The sequence below is a fragment of the Lutjanus erythropterus genome, chromosome 18 (assembly GCF_056507025.1).
Source record: "Lutjanus erythropterus isolate fLutEry1 chromosome 18, fLutEry1.hap2, whole genome shotgun sequence".
Taxonomy (NCBI): Eukaryota; Metazoa; Chordata; class Actinopteri; order Lutjaniformes; family Lutjanidae; genus Lutjanus; species Lutjanus erythropterus.
Window position 1 is genome coordinate 1,987,581 of NC_139334.1, and position 21,704 is coordinate 2,009,284.

General features: G+C 39.0%; 1 protein-coding gene across 1 annotated transcript in view; it reads left to right on the forward strand.

Annotated features, from left to right (window-relative positions):
• The window catches only part of LOC146310426 (leucine-rich repeat and fibronectin type-III domain-containing protein 2), a 208,077-nt gene that overhangs the window by 182,770 nt on the left and 3,603 nt on the right, over positions 1 to 21,704 (forward strand). The window contains exon 5 of the mRNA XM_084742277.1: positions 16,715 to 18,111. Coding sequence (XP_084598403.1) covers positions 16,736 to 18,111 — 1,376 coding nt within the window. The 5' untranslated portion in view covers positions 16,715 to 16,735. The remainder of the gene's footprint in view (positions 1 to 16,714; positions 18,112 to 21,704) is intronic.

The following is a 21,704-nucleotide window of genomic DNA, read 5'->3' on the forward strand; positions in this document are numbered from 1 at the left end:
GGTACTGTGTCCTCTGTGAAGCTAAATGTCACTGTTAACTTTTTTAATACTTAACTAAAGGATTTTTCAAGAGCAGTGGTGTAAACCTTTTAATAATCCATTTAACAGAGAAAAATAGCCATATGAAGCTTAATCCAATTGTGAATGTATGGTTGGACAATATACCTGTTAAATTTCAGTGTCGATAAGAGAATACAGGTTGAATTAAACTTTTTAACGCCTCACTTTGAGTTTCAGAACTTTAACCACACAGAATAATTTAACAGAATAAACAATAACCTGCCATACTGGCAAGCCGAGCTGTCCTTGTTTTTATGAACAATTTCCTCACCATCTGCACAATCTACCCCGTTTCTGTTGTCATGTCGATGGTGCACATCTGTTAAATGATTGGCTGTTTCCATAGCTCGCTCCATCATCAAGGGATATGATAGGCTGTTTATGAGCCAGAGCATATTCATTATGTTCTTTCATGGTGGTTTCATTTAATGGATTTAAGTGAAAATATTAAACATGTTATTGAACCGTTTTCTTATTGCTATTGATGAAGAGGATACATATAATTGTTGCTCTGTTGCCCAGGCCTACGTGAACGAGTTTCTTGATAAGCTGTAAAGGTCCTCTTGCACTCTGAATGAACAGCACAAACACAGATATTGTTTCCAGGACACAATGTGGGTCCATTTTTAAACATATATTAACAGGAAGAACCGTGTTGTCCACTTCTGTCATATTTCTAGCAGATCAGTTTTTTTGTGCATTACAAAAGAATTACATAAATGCTTTAAAGCCACATGCTCACATATTTTATCAGATCACTTTATTTACTGTCTATATCAACAGTTACTTTGGAATCTGATTAGACTGATTTCAAACACTTTTTTCTATCCATTAAGGTGGGATCCAGTTGACTGACAGATAGTTTTAAGCAAAAGTTCAGTTTCTTCACAAAAAGACACAGCAAAAACTTGAACTGTGGCCTCGGTTTTATCGAGCTCCCTCGTTAAAAACTTCAGATGCAGCAGCACCTTGCAGAGCCCCACTCAACCATATCATGACTTTGGCAACTGGGCTGCAGGAGCTATAAGACTGTCAAAGACAAAGTGTATTTACCAGCGAACTCAGGGCTGATTATAGAGTTTTCACATGTCTTGCAGAAGACAAACTGAGAGTGGCGGGTTGTCTTTTTATAAATAAACATTCTGGACATTTTGGCTCTTTCAGTTGCATTACATCATACACAGACCAAAGATGAATTTGAATGAAGTCTGAATATTACAAAACACAGAGAAAGAGCAGAAAAAGCACTGAGAGATTGCTACCTTCAACCCAGCTAGAGCAAGCAGTAATAAATACTTGACAAACAGTTACTACATTAGGGTGATATTTGCCCTCATCTGGACTGAATGTGCTGTGAAATGTCCTCAAAACCCGCCTTAGAAGTTGTAGCCATGCTAGCATAACTGAGGCCTGTACTCAGGTAGTAATGTTTACCATGCTAACCCTCTGGGTTTGACACATTGAGAGGCTAGCAGGCTAGAGCCCACAAATTCCCCACCACAATTCTAAAGATATGACCCACCCTTTCTCATCCAAGGTTATTAAATACAGACATTTTTGTCAAGTCCCTCGGTGTCTCATATGGTCACACAAGGTACCGTTTAGTGTCTGTATGAGTGGTTGCTAGAAACCCTTTTAAATACAAGGTTGATGTTAGGAAACAGTTGCAGTTTGGTTATGTTTAGGTACCAAAAACTACTTGGGTAGGTTTAAGATAAAACATCACAGTTTGGGTTGAAATAACATTATGTAACTTAAAGGGACCCTGGTCTCCTGGGTGAAAGTCCCATGTTTGTTTGATCCATCCATCTGCTCCAACTCCTCCAAATGTGGACTCCCTTACTTTTCATGCCATGTCACCTGATGCAGATGGCTTTACATTGTAGTTGCTTGAAAGCCCAGTGCTGAGAGGCATGAAAAAATGTTGTTTTTTTACAATCTGGGAATGAGAACAATCTTTTGGACTTCAGTGTCCTCAATCTGGAAGAAAATCTGGAAGATATGGGAGAAAAAAAACAAAAAAATTACAGATAAAACATTTAGCAAAGTGTAGACTTTATTCCAATTGCCCTAGGCTTCACCCACTTAAGCTCTGTGATTCTAACTGACAACCACATTTAGCTTTGTATTTTACTTGTCTCCTCATATACCCAAGCTTGTGTCTTTGACGTGTTGTCAAAGAACCAGATATTTTTTTTTAAATTTAACCAAAAAGGTCTCACGCCAAAGTCATCAAATATGGCAGCTTGGTCAGTGGCCCTATGCTTCAAAATATGGCGTTTTAAGTACCCCTCTAGCATCAGTTTGGCCTGTGCAGGACTCCACAGTCAAGTTAGCAGAAAAAGAGATAAGTAACTTTAAGGTAGACTTTATATAAAAAGGCACAAAAACTAGGTTTGGGTTGAAATAAGTTACTTTGTTATGTAAGTTCATAATCAACGCCATTTACATACAGTGCATAACATAAAAGTAAATCAATGCTGACTTGCTTTGGTTTCACAAAGGACACAAACCTTGGTTTCCTGGATGAAAGTCCTGGGTTTATTTGAGACATCCATCGCAGCACTTCTTCCAAACGTGGGCTTCCTCATGCTTTATACTATGACTTTGATATGTTAGAGGGGTGCTTCCAGAAATGGCCCTAGAAGGATACCTACAGCATTGTTTGAAGCGTAGGGGCACTGAGTGTCTTCATCTTCATCTTCATCTTCATCTTCATCTTCATCTGTAGGCTGCTCCTCTGAGGGGTCACCACAGCAAATCATCAGCTCATTGGCAGATCAGCAGAGATCCACATATTTGATTTGGCATAGGCTTATCAAATCTTATGCAACCCTGGCCAGGTAGAGGTGAGAATCAAACCGCCAACCCTGCGTTCAGTAGCAACCAGCTCTATGAGCTGCTGTATGTGATGCATTTGTAGTGAAAAGAGTGACACAGCTGATAATCCTTTGCACTCAGAATTCAACCAGAGAAATTTCAAGTCCATTTAATCCTTTGGATTTCTCCCAACTGCCAGTCATCACATATTGTCTATATACAGAAAATGAACTGGTCATTAAGTCCTTCCACTTTGCAACTCAAGCGCAGCCCACAGTACTTAAGCTCAGGAGTAAGAGGTTAAAAACGTAGGCTAATGTCAATGCTCTTGATGATGATCTGTGTGTGTACAACTCAGAAAACATTTGGCAATGATTTCAGTTATAGTAATATTAGTTTATGTGACCAGCCTTCAGATTCAGATTCTCTCTCAACAAAAAAACAGTACCAACTCTTTTTAAGTTTTATCATTGCTCACAGGCAGCCTATCCCTACCCTTAAAACAGATCTACAGAGTTATCCTATATGCTCCAGACTGATAAAGTTCTGCATCTACTTCATAGAGCCTTTTCTGAGAAAGGTGGCAGACAGACAAGCTCACAGTCGGTTGATGTAATCGTCAATAGCTGGCTGTCGCCGTTCTAGAAAGTTAGACCCATTCAGGTGGTCCTTTCTTATCCAGCAGACACAGACGACTCTGCACAATGTGTGTGTGTGGGTATATGTGATTGAACAGAAAGATTACTTTGGTTATCATCCAGAGAAGCGTCAGGTTTCAGCTGCTTCCATTTTCCACTCTGATAATCTCCATCTTTTGTTGAGATTTTCCATGTTGGCAAGATGCAGTTTATAATTCCTGCGAGGCAATTTTGCATTTATTTGCACATGCAATTTCCTAAAGATGCCAGATTGTAGATCCATCATATCTAAAGGAAGGGAATTGTTTGTATGTCAGCTTAAAGCTCCACAAGGCAACTTTGTACCTGCTGGCTGCTCCAAATAGTAGGGAGAGGTAACTGCTGTCACAGTTTTGAGCGTCAGCACCCACAAATGATGCAACATGACATCAGTGGATAGTACACGGCACGCTCAGGTTTACCGAGCTGTCATCCTGTGACACGTTTTATCAAAGCATAGCAGAAGAAAGAGGAAAAGAGAAGATGTAATGCAGGTGAGGCCAGCTCTCTCTGCTCAGTGCTCACTCAGTGTTGTTTCGGAGACAGCAGTGGTGTATTTCACTCTCACCTCCCCTGTGTGTGTTGGAAGATTACACCACTGAACACAGCTGACAACTGCAAATATCACTGAGGCAAAGAGACCAGAGTTCAGCCAGAGGGATGGGGGCTGTCCTCACTTTTGCAGCCTCATTGAAAAGATAGGAAAAAAGATATTCGGAAAACACAGATTGAGATCTAACCAATGCATTTGGTTCTACAGCATGGCACGTTTGTGATAGTCAGTGTACTACCTACAGTATACTGGTCACACTGTTGTGAACAGAGTCAGCAGCAAAACATATTTTAGCCATTTAAAAAAGCACCACTTAAAAAAATCTATATCAATATAAGTGTACGCTTTATTTTCACCACTTAACCTTGCTGTCAGACAGCAATTTCTGATGGAAAACTGCCATTATATAAGCCAAATATTGACGTCTCCAAACCAACCAAACTCCATAGGTGAAATCAGTCATTTTACCTCACAGAAGACAGGAGTCGCTGGTCTACCACTGCCTCAATCTTTTAGTTTATTTGTATGACTTCGGTTGTTCTGAACCATCCATTTAAAACAGACAATTCACACAATGACACAAACAATCAGATCGAACGGTAGACAAGCAGCTCCTGTGTTCTGCAACATAAAATTATGATTTTGTCTATGGAGTTGGTTTGGATAGAGTGATATTTGGCTGATGCAACAGCAGGTGGACCTATTTTAAGTGGCTGAAATACCTTTTGTTGTGGACACTGTCCTCAACAGTGCATTGCTTCCATGCCGTCTCTGCTAACAGGGTGCATGCAATGGACTGACTACCAATAAGTACCTCATACAACCCCATTTCCAATAATCTGAACTATCCCTTTAAAGCCTTGGACTGATGGGTAATATCAAAAGCAGAAGAAGCCATCAGAATGACCGTCCTCCTGTCCCCCAGGGCCTACAGTATCTATAGTACACTTGGATTTTTGCCTAACAGATGGCACCACAGCTGTGCAGGCATGTTCATGTGAAGGTTACCCTTGTTCAACAAACTCCAACTCCCAAAACACACCTTGTTTTTGACAAACTCTCTTTCTGCCATGCCAGCCTGTCTTTGTCTGTGTTTTTTTCCCTCACTCATGGTACATCCTAATGAGGGTTTTCTAACAATATTCTAATGTCCTCTGATGCAGGCGAGCGTTCTGTGTTAATATTTGTTGACCGCAGTTCTGTGTTTGACACAGTAGACCACCATATCCTGATTGAGAGGTTATGTGATTGAATTGGCATATCGGGCATTGCTTTAAACTGTTTGTCATCTTATCTCACTTACTGGTATCTCTACTGTCTTGTGGTGTCCCACAGGGTGCAATTCTTGGGCCGATATGATTCTTTTTGTATTTGCTGCCCTTTGGACAAATCATAAACAGATTTAATGTTGCATATCATTTATCTGTGGATGATAACCTATTCCACTTTTCATTCAACCCTAGTGAGGCTTTTAGATAATCTAGGATTGTCTAGATTGTCTAGGATTGACACTATCAGGGACAGGACATAGAATATTTTTTACAGCTCAGTGGTGACAGAATGGAGTTTCTGGTTGCTGCTTTCATGATCATGGAAAGCACTGGGCCTTCTTCCTCTGCTGCCCACACTAATCTGCACAATTTTCGGGTAGTATTTGAGAAATCCTTAGCATTTGACATCCATGCAGATGACCAGATCTTGGTTTTCCCACTTCGGAAACATTGGTAATCTAAGATCTGTAGTTTCAACTGCTTACACATGCCTTTATCTCATTTTGGATTTATTACTGAAATGTGTGTTTTCTTCACTTAGTGTGTCTGCCCTTGATCATCCTCAGGCAATCCAGAATGCTGTCACGAGATTACATGCCATACTGCCATCTCCATAGTAAAAAGGGAGTATTCTTAGGAGATATAATGGAATGTTGCCTCTTGTTTTAGACAGTTTGTAGAAGCATGATAATGTCACACTGTGTTTGTTTCTCAGAATGAACAGTTATTGCTGACATGATCACAAAAAGTTGCATCTGAAACATAGGTTGGTTAAGACAAACCGGTTGCTGAGGACAGCCAATTGTGTTTTGACCTGTGTGCAAAACATGGGGCATTTTAGGTGCTTCTCAGACTTAAGAATACTTTCAAGTTTTGGTTCTTTTTTTTGCCACAAGTTAAATGAGTGGTTGATACCAGACAAATGTCTGTCTGTTAAATATGAAGCAGGCAGGAGACTTAGCTTCACCTTAAGACCAGACATAGTGAGAAACAGCTCACCAGCAGCCTAGCTAATAAATGACTTGCTTAGGTCTTAGGGCTGCCTGAAATCCCTTAAATCTGTTTCTTAGAAAAAAAAAAAGTTTATCTACATGTTAAAATGTTGAAAAGTGAGGTAACACCAATAAGAGACTGAGTGAACAGGCAGCTAAAGTCTTGCAAGTGCTGCTGCTGCATAATCCTACTGTAGCTGGCACTGCTGGTGTTTAATTGTTAAAGTATAATAGGCTATTTCAGTCCATTCAGAGGCGTTGGACTGAAGGGAAAAAAACGGTTGAGTATATAGGGGTCTCGTGTGAGAAGGGCCCACAAAGATACTACAATGATTAGCTGTGGATCTGAGGAGGAACCCAGCCAATTAACAAGGTCCAAAAGTTTGTGCTACACCCATGAGTACATTTAATCTGGCTAGCTACAGTATGCTGCTCCTCAGCATTACCTTTGGAAAAAGCCTAATTTAAGTCTATAGTGTATATACAAATTAAAGTTCTTACCACCTCCCTGGAGTCTCTGCTGGTTTCCCAGTAACCTCACAGTAGCAACAAGACTCTGGGATGTCCAGCAAATAACCCTCTGTAAAAACTTTTCTTGTTTGCTTGTTTGTTTAGGTTAAACAAAAGTAATATAACATGTTAATTAGTGAGCTATAGAGTTGCTGGGAGGAGGCTTTTATTGCCAGGCTAGTAACTTCCTCCTCTTTCCTGTCTTTATGCTAACTGGCTGAAGGCTCTAGTCAATCTTGTTCTTTTTTTAATCCAAAAATGTAAAATTCAGGTCCTTATTATTTGTATTATTATTATTATAAATCGACCGATAACTGCTGTAGGTTTTTTAAAAAAAAAGTTTGATCATCTCTTGTGTGTTTCATATAGATTTATATAAGTTGTTTGGATTGACATAAGTCTACTGTGTATTCAGTGATGGAAGTAACTAATTACAAATACTTAAATTATGGTAATTAAGTAGTTTTTTGGATACTTTTATGAGTAGATTTTCAAGACTCGTACTTAAGTATGCATTACAAGATGTGATCTAGTTAGTTTCTTTTAAAATCATAGTTGAGTACAGGGTACAATTTGAATTAATATTTAAACCTTTTGTGTACATTTTAGCAGCCAGTGAGGTGATCTGATCACACATGGGTCAATGAAAACTAGGACATACAACTGAAAAACAAAACAAAACACTGCAGCAACACACGTTAATGATTAATCGTTAATTGAATAATTGCCATTGAGGATTTAACCAATTAAAAATGTATTCATGGATATTTGTTATATTTTGACATTGTTTTGTCTGGTGGAGCAATTTGTTGAATAAGGAAAATTAACCTTAGACTTAAAATGAGGGAAAATAATAGGAAAATGACGTGCTCATCTTAGAAATTATTAATCAATTTTTGTCATTTTCAACTACAGGTTCAGGGAAATGCACAAAATTTGCAACCCTAGTTTGGAGAGTTGATGCGTGACTTCAACGGTTAAAAGTAACTAATACTGACATGAATACATTGTACTTTTACCTAAGTATATTTCTAACACCAGTACTTTCACTTGTAATCGAGTAATATTTTAGCAACTTTTACTTGAATACAGATTCTCAGCACTCTTTCCACCACTGTGTGTATTACACACTCTTCATACTGGTTCAGATTCACTGGGAGTCCATGTGAAAACCAGTCCACTTGACCCGACAAAGTCACTGGTCGACTTTGAACAGTTGACCAATCAATGTCCATCAGCAGTCAATAAGATATATTTTCTACTGACAGGAAATCAGTTCCATAAATACATGATCCCTTTCAGGAAACAGACAAAGAAAAATTGATCAGTGCAATCTAGAGTTTCTCCTTGTTGCTGCATATACTGTGCACTTATTAAACAGAAATAAAATGCAACAAAACTGCACGAGGAGATAGAAAATGAGATGTGAAATTGAAGTCAGGATCCAGCAATGCCTACAATGCTGAGTGGCAGTGTGAATGTCTTATTGTCACTCTGAGATCATCTTAACGTCTGATATCATTCTATATCAAAGCTTTTAAAGAAATTAATAGCTTTATTAGTCACGACATGTTTTCTCCTTGGTAGACAGTAGTTTGTTAGCAACTTTAATGTGTGGAATGTGTTAACATGGCTACACACTAAATGGATCAGGCATTCTAGATAGTTGTGAGCCTCATACAAAGAGCAAAACATTCAAAGACTAACGTACATACTGACTTCTAAACCCACAATCAAAACTCATATTATTACTGTTATTTACTGTTATATTCACTGAGAAAGAGGGGAAAAAAACCTTGAATTTCCATTTTCTTGTAGAGTGTTTAAAAGCAATAAGCCATATGTGTACAATAAATAAATGCCTGTTAACTATAATTTGCCATTTCACTAATGGCAGCAACACTGGCCAATTCTTAAAAGCTTTTCTATTTGTTGTTCTAAATACCCAATAAGTTATTTTCTCTATCTCTGGAAAAAAAAATTCCTGTTCTGCTGAGGAAGTGTTGTCCTTTCACATTCACAGACACAGTGACAGCACATTTTATTTCATGAGCGCACAAAAGCAGAAGAAATGTAATAATTTGCGGTTTTGACCGGGTGCCATTTGTTTTGGGACAGCCTGTAGACGGTGAGTTACAAAACACTAAAGTAAAGGATGCATATCAACAAAGTTGCTGCCAAAATCAAGAAAAAAACACGAATTCTCAACCTTCAATCCTTTCAAGGCCTCTAACTGTGAAAAAAACACTCTAAAAACTAGTCTAAAATCAAACCTTATTCAGCATATAGTTAAAGCCAAAAGTGAATTTGTGTGTGCAAAAAAGAACTGGAACAATAAATATCCAAACAGTGGCTGGAGTCTTTGTCTTTCATTAAATGAAATAATATTCCATGAAAGACGCTTCCTCTGAGACTATGAATTCACAATAGACCTTTTTTCACAGCAGCCATATAGGTATGGAATAGGTAATTAGTATAATTTCTAATACCTGTGTTTTAGGTCCCATTCCATTTAGTGTAGCAGAACCTCTCCAGTTCCATTCACTATAGCAGCACCTTGACCCTGTTTGACACTTGTGTTTATTTCATGTCAAAATCACTGCTGTGAAAAAGCTCTATTTCCACAGTACCTCTGCCTAGCTTTTTAATTTTTCCGTGTTATGTTGCTTGATAATGGCCAATTTACAATTAATATTTTGTGAATCAGTGGCTCTCATATTTCAGTAAGACGTTAAAACATTTCTTCTAATCAACTGTAGCTAGCTAGCTAATTAACATTAATTCTGTGAGTTGCCTGAAAACAACTGTCTAGACTGACTTGATTTAAAATGAGAATCATGTACAAAGTGAACATGATACAGTCCTAAAAAAACTGAGGCTAAAGCCGCAGCTCACCGGTTGTTGGTCCATATAAAAGACATGTAAATAAAAATAGTAGCTTTGTTCTTGTTGTAGAGCTATCCCTAGTATTACAGTGCAATATTATAAAGAAACTGTACCTTCTATGACATTTTTCACTAATGCAATCCATATTTGGATTCTTAGTTTGTAAAAGAAGAACATCCTTCTGCTTTAATGTTTCATGTGTTGGCTTATATGTAGGCTAACAATGTTTATATCAGTTTGGCTGGAGTTGCTGGGGTGTAAACTTCCCCAAATTCTATCGAGAGCATGACAGAGCTACTAATATTATCCTAAACCTGGCCTCCATGTAACTGACTAGGCTGTGAAAATCCATTCCTGCACGCAGTGGCAGACTCAGGCTGTCTGAGGGGCAAGGGCGAAAAAAATAAAAGGGGCACCAACTGTATGAAGTGGGGCAACAGTGCGCAAAGTTGTGATCCGTTTATGGTGAAGCAGTTCCAATCCCTGGTTTGCATTAAAATTCCTTCATTATGTGATTAAAGTACAACAGCTGCTACATCTGTGTAATAAAAAAAACAGGGAACTATAAAATATTTAGCCATTTAGAGGCAACTAATTTTCTAGCATGTAGGGCAGCCTGTATGGCACTGCATTGCATCATCTCCACTGGAAGGGCACCCTAGAGTGCAATTTATCACACTGGGCCACCCGAGATGGCACTTTATCATTTTTTATCTACCACAGGAACATCCATTAGGGTGCTTTTGCACTATTTTTCCAAACATGGTAGGGCACTAGGGGGGTAATATGCTAGTAAGTGAAACATGCTAACATTTGCAGCTACCATTAGAGAAGAGCTTGGATTTGGAAAGGTGATAAAGAAAAGGCAGCAAATTCTTTTGATTGCTGAGTATAGCTCCAACTAAAACCCTAATCACACTGATTGTCAACATATGGAGAAATACAGAGCTTATCAGGCCTGCTGAGCCTAGTTATAGTTGCTGTGGTTGGACATTTGTTGTTTGATAGGCATGGGGAGTAATGGATTAGATGTAACAAGATTATGTAACAAAAAAGGTAACTATTCCATACAGTTATAGATGAAAAAGATGTAATCAGATTAAAGTTATTTTTAGTAAAATATGTAATATATTATTTGCAGGGTTACAATTTTAGAATACATTTTAACATAGAGTAATATAGTACCCTGCACAGTGGGCACGCATTACAACATTTCATAAGTCTCACAACATCAGTCTGGTCTCAGTGAAATCAGCTGATTTTACAGATAAATTGTAATCATGATTCTTGTAAAAAAAAAAAATAAATGTTTTCACTGGGTGGAAAATTCAACATTATTTTTTGATCAGAAAAGAGGAACAACAAAACAGTGCAGTGACAGTTCTGCCTTCAGCCTTCGTCATTTTTCAAGGACTTGACATCTAATAAAAAAAACATTTACAAGTAAGACCAACCGCTAACATTAGCTACACAGATCAACCGCTAACTTTAACTACACAGACCAACTGCTAATGTTAGCTACATAGACCAATGGTATCTACACAGACCAACTGCTAACATTAGCTACACAAACCAGCTGCTGACCTTAGCTCCACACAAGCACTCTTAGTTAGCTAACCTATCAATACTACTACTGCTGCTACTGAAAAATGTTTTGGTATTTTGCATCTTGGTGGTGATGCTGGTGACTGTGATGGTGTGCCGGTAAAAACAGTCCCAAACCGGAATAAGTTTATGGAAGTAAACTTAAGTGTGAATACCATACTGTAACTTAACAAACTACATACACTTAAGTGCACATGATTAGCACTATTTATTAGTGTGTGTTCTCACACAGCAATGGAAGGGACAGCTGGACAAAATCAATAAACCTAAAAACAAACATAAAAAATTATATTAGGCTGAACAATTTCACTATACTTGGTATTGGGGTAAACAATAAGTAAATGAAAGTACTGTAAAGTAGTGACTTTAATAGTGTGATACTTTGATTAGGTTAGACTATACTTTTTAACATACATTTTAAAGTACCTCTCCCAACCCTGGATGGTACCTTGGTATGGAATTTGAAATACGCTGCATTTCACAGTAAAAATAACTTCCATAGGCAGTATGCATTGCATGCCACATGAAATGAAAAGCCCAGTAAGCTTTACTGTATTTTCCACAGCAGAGGATGAAGGCTGGCAGAGTAATCACTAAAGAAGCCAGAGGGTCATAGCCATTCAAATAAGTTTATAATGAATTTCACAATTCTATATGTCATCACTGTTAATGCACTGTGAGACTGTATGGAATGTATGTTTGTTGGCATTTCAGCATCATCTTTGTCCCTCACATTGAATCGCAGACGGTTTTGCAGCCTCTGTAAAGGCCATGGGTAAATGGACATGGACATTAAACATCATCCATGGTTCTCATCTCTTTGTGACTGAACCTTTTCTCTCCCTAAAAGGTCACCTCTCCTCAGCCTGCTTTTTTTCTGCCTGGTAACCACGACACTACCCACAAATGACAAAAGCTTTAGTGGGAAACTGTTGCAAGATTAAAAATTATATTGAACTTTTCAACTGCATCCAGCCAGCTATATGTGCATTTCTGCAAATTTGTATATTTTCTGCAGTTTTTGAAAATGCTTACCCACCTCAATTGTCCCTTTCCAGGGGAAAGGAAGATCAAAAGAAAATGAAAAAGGCAGCTTCTTTGGGTTTGCGGGGCTTTTCAGTTGTTGTTTCTGGATGCTGTCCATTAAAATGAATCCATGAGAGAAACTGTCTGTCATCACTGACAGCTCTCACCATGAGGTCTTGAGAGGATTAGCTCCAGAGTGCTGAGAGGGTCAGAACAGTGTGCATCAAGTCTGCAATTATTTGGCTAAAATAAACATCTTTTTCACAGAGTTTCACACAATTTTCTGCAGTGCTGATTGAATCCGAATATAATGGGCTGCTCAGAGGCATGTGACAGCTGAGAGAAAAGGTCCATTTGTGGTATGAATGTTGTGTTGCAGTTTACATTTTTTTCTGTCAAAGTCAAAAATTCATTTAAATTAAAATTCCCTTTTGCTTACAAATCAATATATCGCCTTGGTCTTTGTTTTGTTTACCAAAAAGAAGAGATTTACATTCTTATTTTTCTGCAGTGACAGTACCCTCAACATTATTGTTCTCAATGTAGAGTGATTTTTTTTTGTAATTAAGTACTGTGCTGTAATTTCATTGGTATAATATCTGTGTGGGCAGGCACAAAAAATGTCTATTTAATGCTTCAACTCAACCACATGCAAAGGTACCCTGTAACATCCATATGAGATGCATGACTACCTGTAAATCCATCCACGTCATTCATAAACACAGTGAGAGTACCCACATATAGAGGAGTTGGAGTGGATGAAGGGATCAAACAAACATGGCACGTTTACCCAGAAAGCCAGGGTTCGTGTCCCATGCAAAAACAAAAGTAAAGATATTATCTATAGTTTTAAGTGATGTAACATTACGTACATCACGCAACTGGTGTCACGTGACTAATGACGCAAGAAAAATAAGTCATGTGATGCTATCCTTATTTTGACAAAATAAGTTAGTTATATGTTAGTTATGAGCCACATAACACATGTAAGTGACGTTCTGACTTGACTGACTGTAATCCAAACCAAAAGTCGACGTTGATTACTTTTTAAGTTACATTTTGTACAGAAATTACATACATTGCGTAATGTACGTAAGTTACATAACACATGTAAGTGATGTTGCATAAATGTCTTATTTTAAACCAAACCAAAAGTCAACATTTATTACTTTTTAAGTTATATTTTGTACACAAGTTATGTACATTGCATAATGTGCATAAGTTATGTAACACATGTAAGTGACCTAGCGTACTTTAACTTCAAAGTCAACACTGATTCTTTTTTAAGTCACATTTCATGTGTATGTATATACATATTATATGTAAGTTCACATTACATATGTGAACTTACATGACAAAGTTACTTATTTTAATCCATACTATGATCTTTTCTTGAGCCCAACCAAACTTTTGTACTCAAACCTAACCAAACTGATCTTTTTCTAAACCTAACCAAGTAATTTTGGTGCCTTAACCTGACCATCTCACAATGTTAGGCATATGTTGAAAGGCTGTCTGGCAGCATCCCATACGGACGTGAAATGGTACCATGTGCATCAGTATAAGACATCAAGGGACGTGACAAAGATGTCAGTATTTGACCACCTGTGATGAGAGCGGGTTGACTCGCCAGCTAGGAACCATGTTAACTGTTGGTTAGCTAACTAGCCAAGCTTCCACTTTACAGTTTCAAAATTGGTAAACATTTGTAGCCAGCACAATGTGGGCTTGTTTAAAAAAGAGAGAAAGAAAAAAAAATTATTGGTATAAAAGCTTGTTGGTGGGAAAATTAACCATTGCTACATTCAAATTCAACACACTCAGCGGTTTCACAGCTATAGTCGGTCTTGGTGGTGCATGAGTGATGGGCTAGTTTATGGTAGCTAACATTAGATAAATACAGCTGCATAACTGACATCACTGAGTCAGTTTACTGAGTTTATCACTCCATTTTACGTATGCTGCATTTAAGCATCTGTCATTATCTTGTAATTATTACTTGTGGCCACAGTAGCAGCTGTTTAGCAAAAGTTGCATGGTGTTGCTTTAAAGTTCAGCCAGATAACTTCTGAGCTAAATTATGTTTTTTTGGGAGGAAGAGTTTTTCCGAGGTTCTAAAGGACAGAGGGTGTCACATACTGTGCAGATTGTAAAGCCCCCCTGAGGGAAATTGTGATTTGTGATGTTGGGCTATATAAATAAAACTTTATTCGACTTGACTTGAATAGTGCTACAGTGCTGTCAAATGTCTATAGCATTGGGTCCCATCGTAAACGTGGCTCATTTTATGAACAGAATGTTTGTGAAAATGTTCATTTCTGCACTGTAACTGAGCAATTTCTTCAGTTTTAATGATTATTGCAGAGTCTCCATGAATGATTTTCTTTTTTCCTGCCTGCCATTCCATTCTAATTATCTCTGTATAACACCCAGTCCAGATGCGGTGGTACTTCATGATATAATTACAAACTGGGATCGAAAAGGAGACGGGTTATTTATGCATATTGCCTCTTGTAATTATGAGTTATTGAAAAGCGGAGTCTACACATGAAGAGGTGTTACAGGGTAGTTGAAGATAAGGAGTCCTCATGCTGCGACCAGCATCTCTCACACTTATGAATGATAATGAATTACAGCACAAACATGTGGTTAACATAAAAAAATAATACTGTCCCACCCCCACTGAGCTAGTGAGAACCACACAGCATAGAAGGCAGAATTTTCCATTGATGAATACTGCTGATGTAGAAGAGGAAAAAAAAAAGATGATTGAAATTGATGTTTAGGTTTTGAGTGTATTAGGAATTAATGATACAAATGTCTAGGGGAATTAAAAGCTCGTTGGATGAAGCCAAGTGTGGCCATCCATTCGGAGGACTCAGCCAGGTGTGAGGGCTGTTAAGACGTTCACAGATGCGTGCCGATTTCGTCAGCCAACTCTGACGAGTCAAACACCTGCGGCTTGTGGAATATTTTTCCAAACGGCATTATCTTTCGCCAGAACGGTGCAGACATGATGGGGAAAGGGAGAGAAAAAGACAAAAGGATAGACACACAAAGAAAGCATACAGAGCAGAACTTTAATCCTTTTTCACATTTACATTGGCAAAAGGAGAAGATATTCTAATGATTAACTCATCCATTACTTGCTGCATTGACTATACATGTGCCCTACACTTGAACTAGTTTCCACTGCATGCATAACATCATATCTGTAATGACAGCTTACTGTATAAGCATGTGCGTCATTAAAAATAGCTTCTTAGCGCTGTTTAATCCAAGGCTTCATTCAGAGAATCCTCATGTGATTTCTCACACCTTCTTTGCATTGCAAAAGATATGCATATGAATGTTATAATGGAGAATATTAATGTGAAAAAATCCTCAAGGATGACAATCAGACCAGCTCATCAAGAGAGAAATTTATGGTCCAAGGACCATGGTGGAAATGTATCTGACCCATGTTAATGGGTGCTGCTGCATACACACAACTGCAGCTGTTTATTATGTGAGGAAAATCTTATTTAATGTTTGAATTTTTTATGTTTTAATGACTGAAGTTTGACACCAAACACAGGGGCATATCTAGAGGGGGGGCATGGAGGGCACTGGCCACCGTTTACTTGGTGACAGATAACCAGTTAAGTTTATTGTAGCCAGCACAATGTGGGCTTGTTTAAAAAAAGAGAGAGAGAAAAAAAATTAATGGTATAAAAGCTTGTTGGCAGGAAAATTAACCATTTCTGAATTCAAATTCAACAGACTCAGTTTAATTGGTTATCTGGCATGGGACCTTATCTTGAAACTATTGCATTTTTGAATGTTCATTGTTTTCTTCTGTATGTAGCCTAGTCTCATGGCCCAAGGACTGAGGTACAATGGACATCAAATTTCTTTTTGAGGACCTTAAAAATAAAGTTTGGAAGATTTAAACAATATTTTTATTGTGCCATTCACAATGTGGTGTTGTGTTTGGTAAGACTATTTAACTTAAAAATCTAACTTTTAAACACAGGAATATAAATTGCTGTTCTGTCAGTATTTAAAGTAGATATGAGAAATAATACATTAATGTGGGTGTGCATGTGCCTATGGGTGTGTGTACTTCATGGCCCCCCTGCATAAGTCAGTGCCCCACTGGGCTCCCCCGTTCAAAAAAGTCTGGAAATGCCCCTGATCGATCACTAAAATTGTCATACAGCTTAATGCATCCGAATATTGTCTAACAAAGGCAACAAAAAATATACAAAGTCCTAATTCTGTGTTTCAGCTGATCAAGTTTAAACTGATCTTTGTTTTCTTCTGTTCTTGCAGGTCCCCTTTGTATGAACTAACATGGACAAAGTGGTCATCAGTCTCCTGCTTCTGGGAACCGCAGTTACGATGGTCCATGCATGTCCCAAATACTGTGTCTGCCAGAACCTGTCAGAGTCTCTGGGGACTCTGTGCCCCTCCAAAGGCCTGCTCTTTGTACCACCCGACATCGACCGACGAACTGTGGAGCTTCGGCTGGGCGGCAACTTCATCCTCAAGATCACCACTCAGGACTTTGCCAATATGACTGGCCTGGTAGATCTCACCTTGTCCCGCAACACCATCAGCGCCATCCAGCCTTTCTCTTTCATCGACCTGGAGACCCTGAGATCCCTGCACCTTGACAGCAACAGGTTGACTGAGCTGGGACCTGATGACCTGCGAGGGCTGATCAACCTGCAGCACCTGATCCTCAACAACAACCAGCTGAGTCGGATCTCCAAAGCAACCTTTGACGACTTGTTACTGACGCTGGAGGATCTGGATTTGTCATACAACAACTTACGCAGTGTGCCTTGGGAGGCCATCCGCAAGATGGTCAACCTCCATCAGATGAGTCTGGATCATAATCTCATCTCCTTCATTGCCGAGGGGACTTTTACAGATCTGGATAAACTGGCCCGTTTGGACCTCACCTCCAACCGTCTCCAGAAGCTTCCTCCAGACCCCATCTTTGCTCGCTCCCAGAGCAGTGTAGTAATGAGCACTCCTTATGCACCTCCACTCTCTTTAAGCTTTGGTGGAAACCCGTTGCACTGCAACTGTGAGGTGCTTTGGCTTCGAAGGCTGGAGCGTGAGGATGATATGGAAACCTGCGCTTCCCCTGCTAGTCTAAAGGGGCGCTACTTTTGGTCTGTTCGTGAAGAGGATTTTGTATGTGAGCCCCCTCTAATTACGCAACATACGCACAAGCTGCTAGTGCTGGAAGGCCAAACGGCCAGCCTGCGCTGCAAAGCAGTCGGTGATCCGATGCCAAGTGTGCACTGGGTTGCTCCCGATGACCGTTTGATCAGCAACTCCTCCCGAGCGACAGTATACGAAAATGGCACCCTGGACATTACAATCACCACATCTAAGGATTACGGAATCTTTACTTGCATAGCCGCCAACGCTGCTGGGGAATCTACAGCCTCCATTGAGCTCTCAATCATTCAACTCCCTCATCTGAGTAATGGTACAAACCGCACCACACAGTCCAAGTCGGGGCTGTCGGACATAACAAGCTCTACCAAGATCAGTAAAGGGGAGCCCAAGCCTCTGCCGGAGAAGGCAGTGTCTGTATCAGAAGTGACCGCCGTCACAGCTCTGGTCAAGTGGACCGTTAGCAGATCAACTCCAAAGGTCAAAATGTATCAGCTTCAGTATAATTGTTCTGAAGACGAGGTCCTCATTTACAGGTAAGAATGATTAAGGAGTCTTGGTTACATGTTAGTAGGAGCTGACAACTTTCTGGTGGTCAAAGTAGTAAATTAAGCTGAGGGTTTTTTCTATTTTCAACTTCAGAATACTAGCTGCTCAGCTTCTTGAGTCAATTGCTAATTGTTTGCTGAGTGACTGCTTGAGAAAGTCAATTTCTTTGAGTGTTTCTTGAAGATCAACTTTATATTTTCTTAATCCCTTTTTGAGATTTGTCTCCTTCTTTTACTTCCACCAAAAGACTGAGCAGCGATTGCAAATTTTTAAGAAAAAAAAAGTGAAACCCAAAGAAGTGAAATCCTCGCCCTGAACCATTAATTAGAAATCCAAGAAGAAAAAGGATTATACGCACTCATTTTAATGTATCCTTCTTAAGCTGCTCGAGTCCATAACACATAAGCTTGGAGACTGCAGCTGGAGATCTTTGGGCTCTGTGAAATCAATTTCCTATGTCAAATAGGACAGTGAAAGTAGTGACATCCAACCAAGATAATTGAGCTGGAAATATAGAAAAGAGCCTCACCGTTTAACAGTAAATCAATTTGGGGAAGACATTAAGAAATATACTGGGCTGTGCTGTAAGAACAAACAAATAGATCAATCTTTTATGAGTCATGTATGTGAAACTATCGGATACATTTTTTTCTGACAGCTCTATTGACATTTTTGGGTATTTTCCATACACATATCACACTCTTTTTGAGTTCAGTATCCCCTAGGGCTCTGGTAGCTGAATAGACTTAAACACCACAACACCGTCTGAGAATGATACCATTGCTATGCTAAAGATGATATTTACGCCATCAGAATAGTGTGGAAATTGGCAAAGAGGCCCATTGAGGATAGCAGTTACACCAGTCTTATATCAGTTTCATGCTTCCTCTAACACTGTCAACTGTTGGTGAGTCCCTGTAGCGACACCTCGTCCGATAATTCATTCCATACCACAATCCTACACAATTTACCTGTACTGTGCAGCAAGAGCTTTTAACTGAAAGATAATTAGGCATAATACAGGAAGACAAAAAGTCTGATTATTAGCTTGGAATATGAGATTAGAACTGTACACAGTATTGAAGACAGATATCACTTTGTTCAAATATGTGAATGCAACTCACCATCCCGGCAAGTTCAATAATCAGGTGTTTATCTGATTTCCTTGCTTGCACGTGCTGTGCCAGTTTGTCATGCGAGACAAAGGAAAACAATATGAATTTTCAATACCTTTTTTTTCCAGTGATAGAAACATTGGATGACTCATCCACATTTCTTCCAAATGCCTTTGTGAAATTTCTCTAATGTCTGTAAAATGGCAAACATTATAAACTGCAGCAGCTGGATTATTTCCCTGAAAATTTATTATCTGAAAGGCATTTTTATCAGTCAAGAACCATTGCTAGAGTGCAGATCCCCACCAGGCAACAGATGGTGAAACAACCACTGCAATGCCAGCAGGACTGCCAGATGTAACCAGCGGAGATTTGCAAAGTTCCGGCAATATTAACATAGCCCCACGTAGATTGTCTGTAACTGGAAGGAGATTTCAAACTGAAGTAGCTGTTGATCACTTCCGGCCCCCAGCAGCTTATTAAAAAGAGGCAGAAGACAATCATAAATGTGCCCAAAAAAAAAAACAGTAGGCTGAACAGCCCAATAGTATTCGACAAGATGCAGGTCCGTTTTTATGATCATGCACATGCGCACACATGAAAGCGATCGCATAATCCCCTCTGGGCTAGTCCTAGCGGGAATAACAATCATTGCAACATATTTGATTGTCTAGACAGCTAGTTAGAAGGATGCAAAAACATGCCGACTTTCCATCTCTGTTGTTTTGTTATTTTCTCATTTAGGCTTTAATAGCCTTTCCAACCTCAGTATAGCCATTTATGATTGCAGTTTTCTCACTTTGACCTCACTTTCCTGCTCATGAATGCTATCTCTCAAATTGCCCTAGTTATGCTATTTAATGCTTCAAATTGTTTTTCACTTCGTAATCAGTGGACACAGTATGTTGTTCACACGCAACAGAAAAATGACCTTAAGCAACAGATTTTATGTGCTGTTACATAAGTGTGCAGTCCTTTTGCATGTCAGAAGACAGATGAGGGGCTGGGAGGAAAAGATAACGAGCAGAGAGAGGCCAACTACTGTTTTTGAATTAATATTGATATGACTTCATTGCTCGCACATGCACACCTACTGTGCTCCTCTAGTTTGCTGACACAGTTTCCCGGGGCAATGCCCGCGCTCAGGCAATGGCATGATTAAAAATCAATCAGAGACACGTGGGAGAGGAGAAAAATTGCATGACTTCTCTCAAACATGTTAGCCAACGCAGCTTCTTCCTCGTTATGGAAAAAAGGCAATTAAGGATGAATAATGGACTGCAGCCCCACTGGTGTCTGGGCTCTGTGGTGGAGGCGCTTCAGAGAACGCTAGAAGAACTACAAGCCAACAATGGATGTATGACTGAGAAATCTATACATAGATAACTATACAAATATGATTAAGAGTCTTCAAGGACCATTTTCTAAACGTATGGTTAGCATATGTTAAAGCAGTGTTAGCTACGCTATGTTTTATGGCTTAATTAGTAGCCTATATATAGCAGTGGCTCCCAACTGTTTTTGTGTATCTACCCATATCAGATGAGCTCAAGTACTCTGTCGCTGATACCACCCACCATGTGTGTTTTAATTTATTTTAACACATAAATGATATAAAATTGGATATTGAAAAAAAAAAAGTTTTATCATACAAGACAAGACAATGACCTTATCAATTCTGATGCTGGGGTTTTCAGTATGTTTGGTCAAGTTGTAGCCCTGTTGCCATGGCATCAGCCAAACATTTCAACCATTTACTCATTATCTTTAGATTTCCATTTCAACCTCTCTCTTTCTTTGCCTGGCAATTAATCTTAGAAGTACCCCCTGTGGTACAACTATGCCTGGTTTGGAATTAATGATATACATTATACAGTACATGCATACTTTAATGGATGAATGTTCGGTGAAAATCTTCTAAAATATTCCAAATAAAAGATAGCTGATACTTTTGCAACCTCGTTGCCAGAAAAGAATGTTGATACTGGATGACTCTGCAAAAATCCTCAAAGTTCCCGCTGTCTGCAATATCTGCATATGGCAACTACAGCATAATTAGGATTGGGGAAAGATCACAGGTTAGGAATGTTTAGCATTTGGCAATTGCATCTCTTGGTTAAAGGTAGATTTATAGTCAGTACAAGGGTTTAAAGGGAGTCCTGCTGTAGATTGCTGTGGCAAAGGTTTTGATTTTTAGTTGAGTAGTGAATTTCACCTGTTGATGTCACCACTGCAATGAGACACATATATTATAGATAATCGGGCTGTGTCTTCCTCTTCTTCTATCTTTGTTTATATTGCCCACGATAGCTGTGTTTATATTCTTGAATTCACTATCACAATGAACAGAAGGTCAGCAGTATAATGGTATTGAAAAAAGAGAATTTAGCCCTTAAGTCTTTCTCCAGCTTCCTTAATGATGTCTTCATTGTTAGTAGTCTCCACCAGCATCAGAAAGCTTCTAG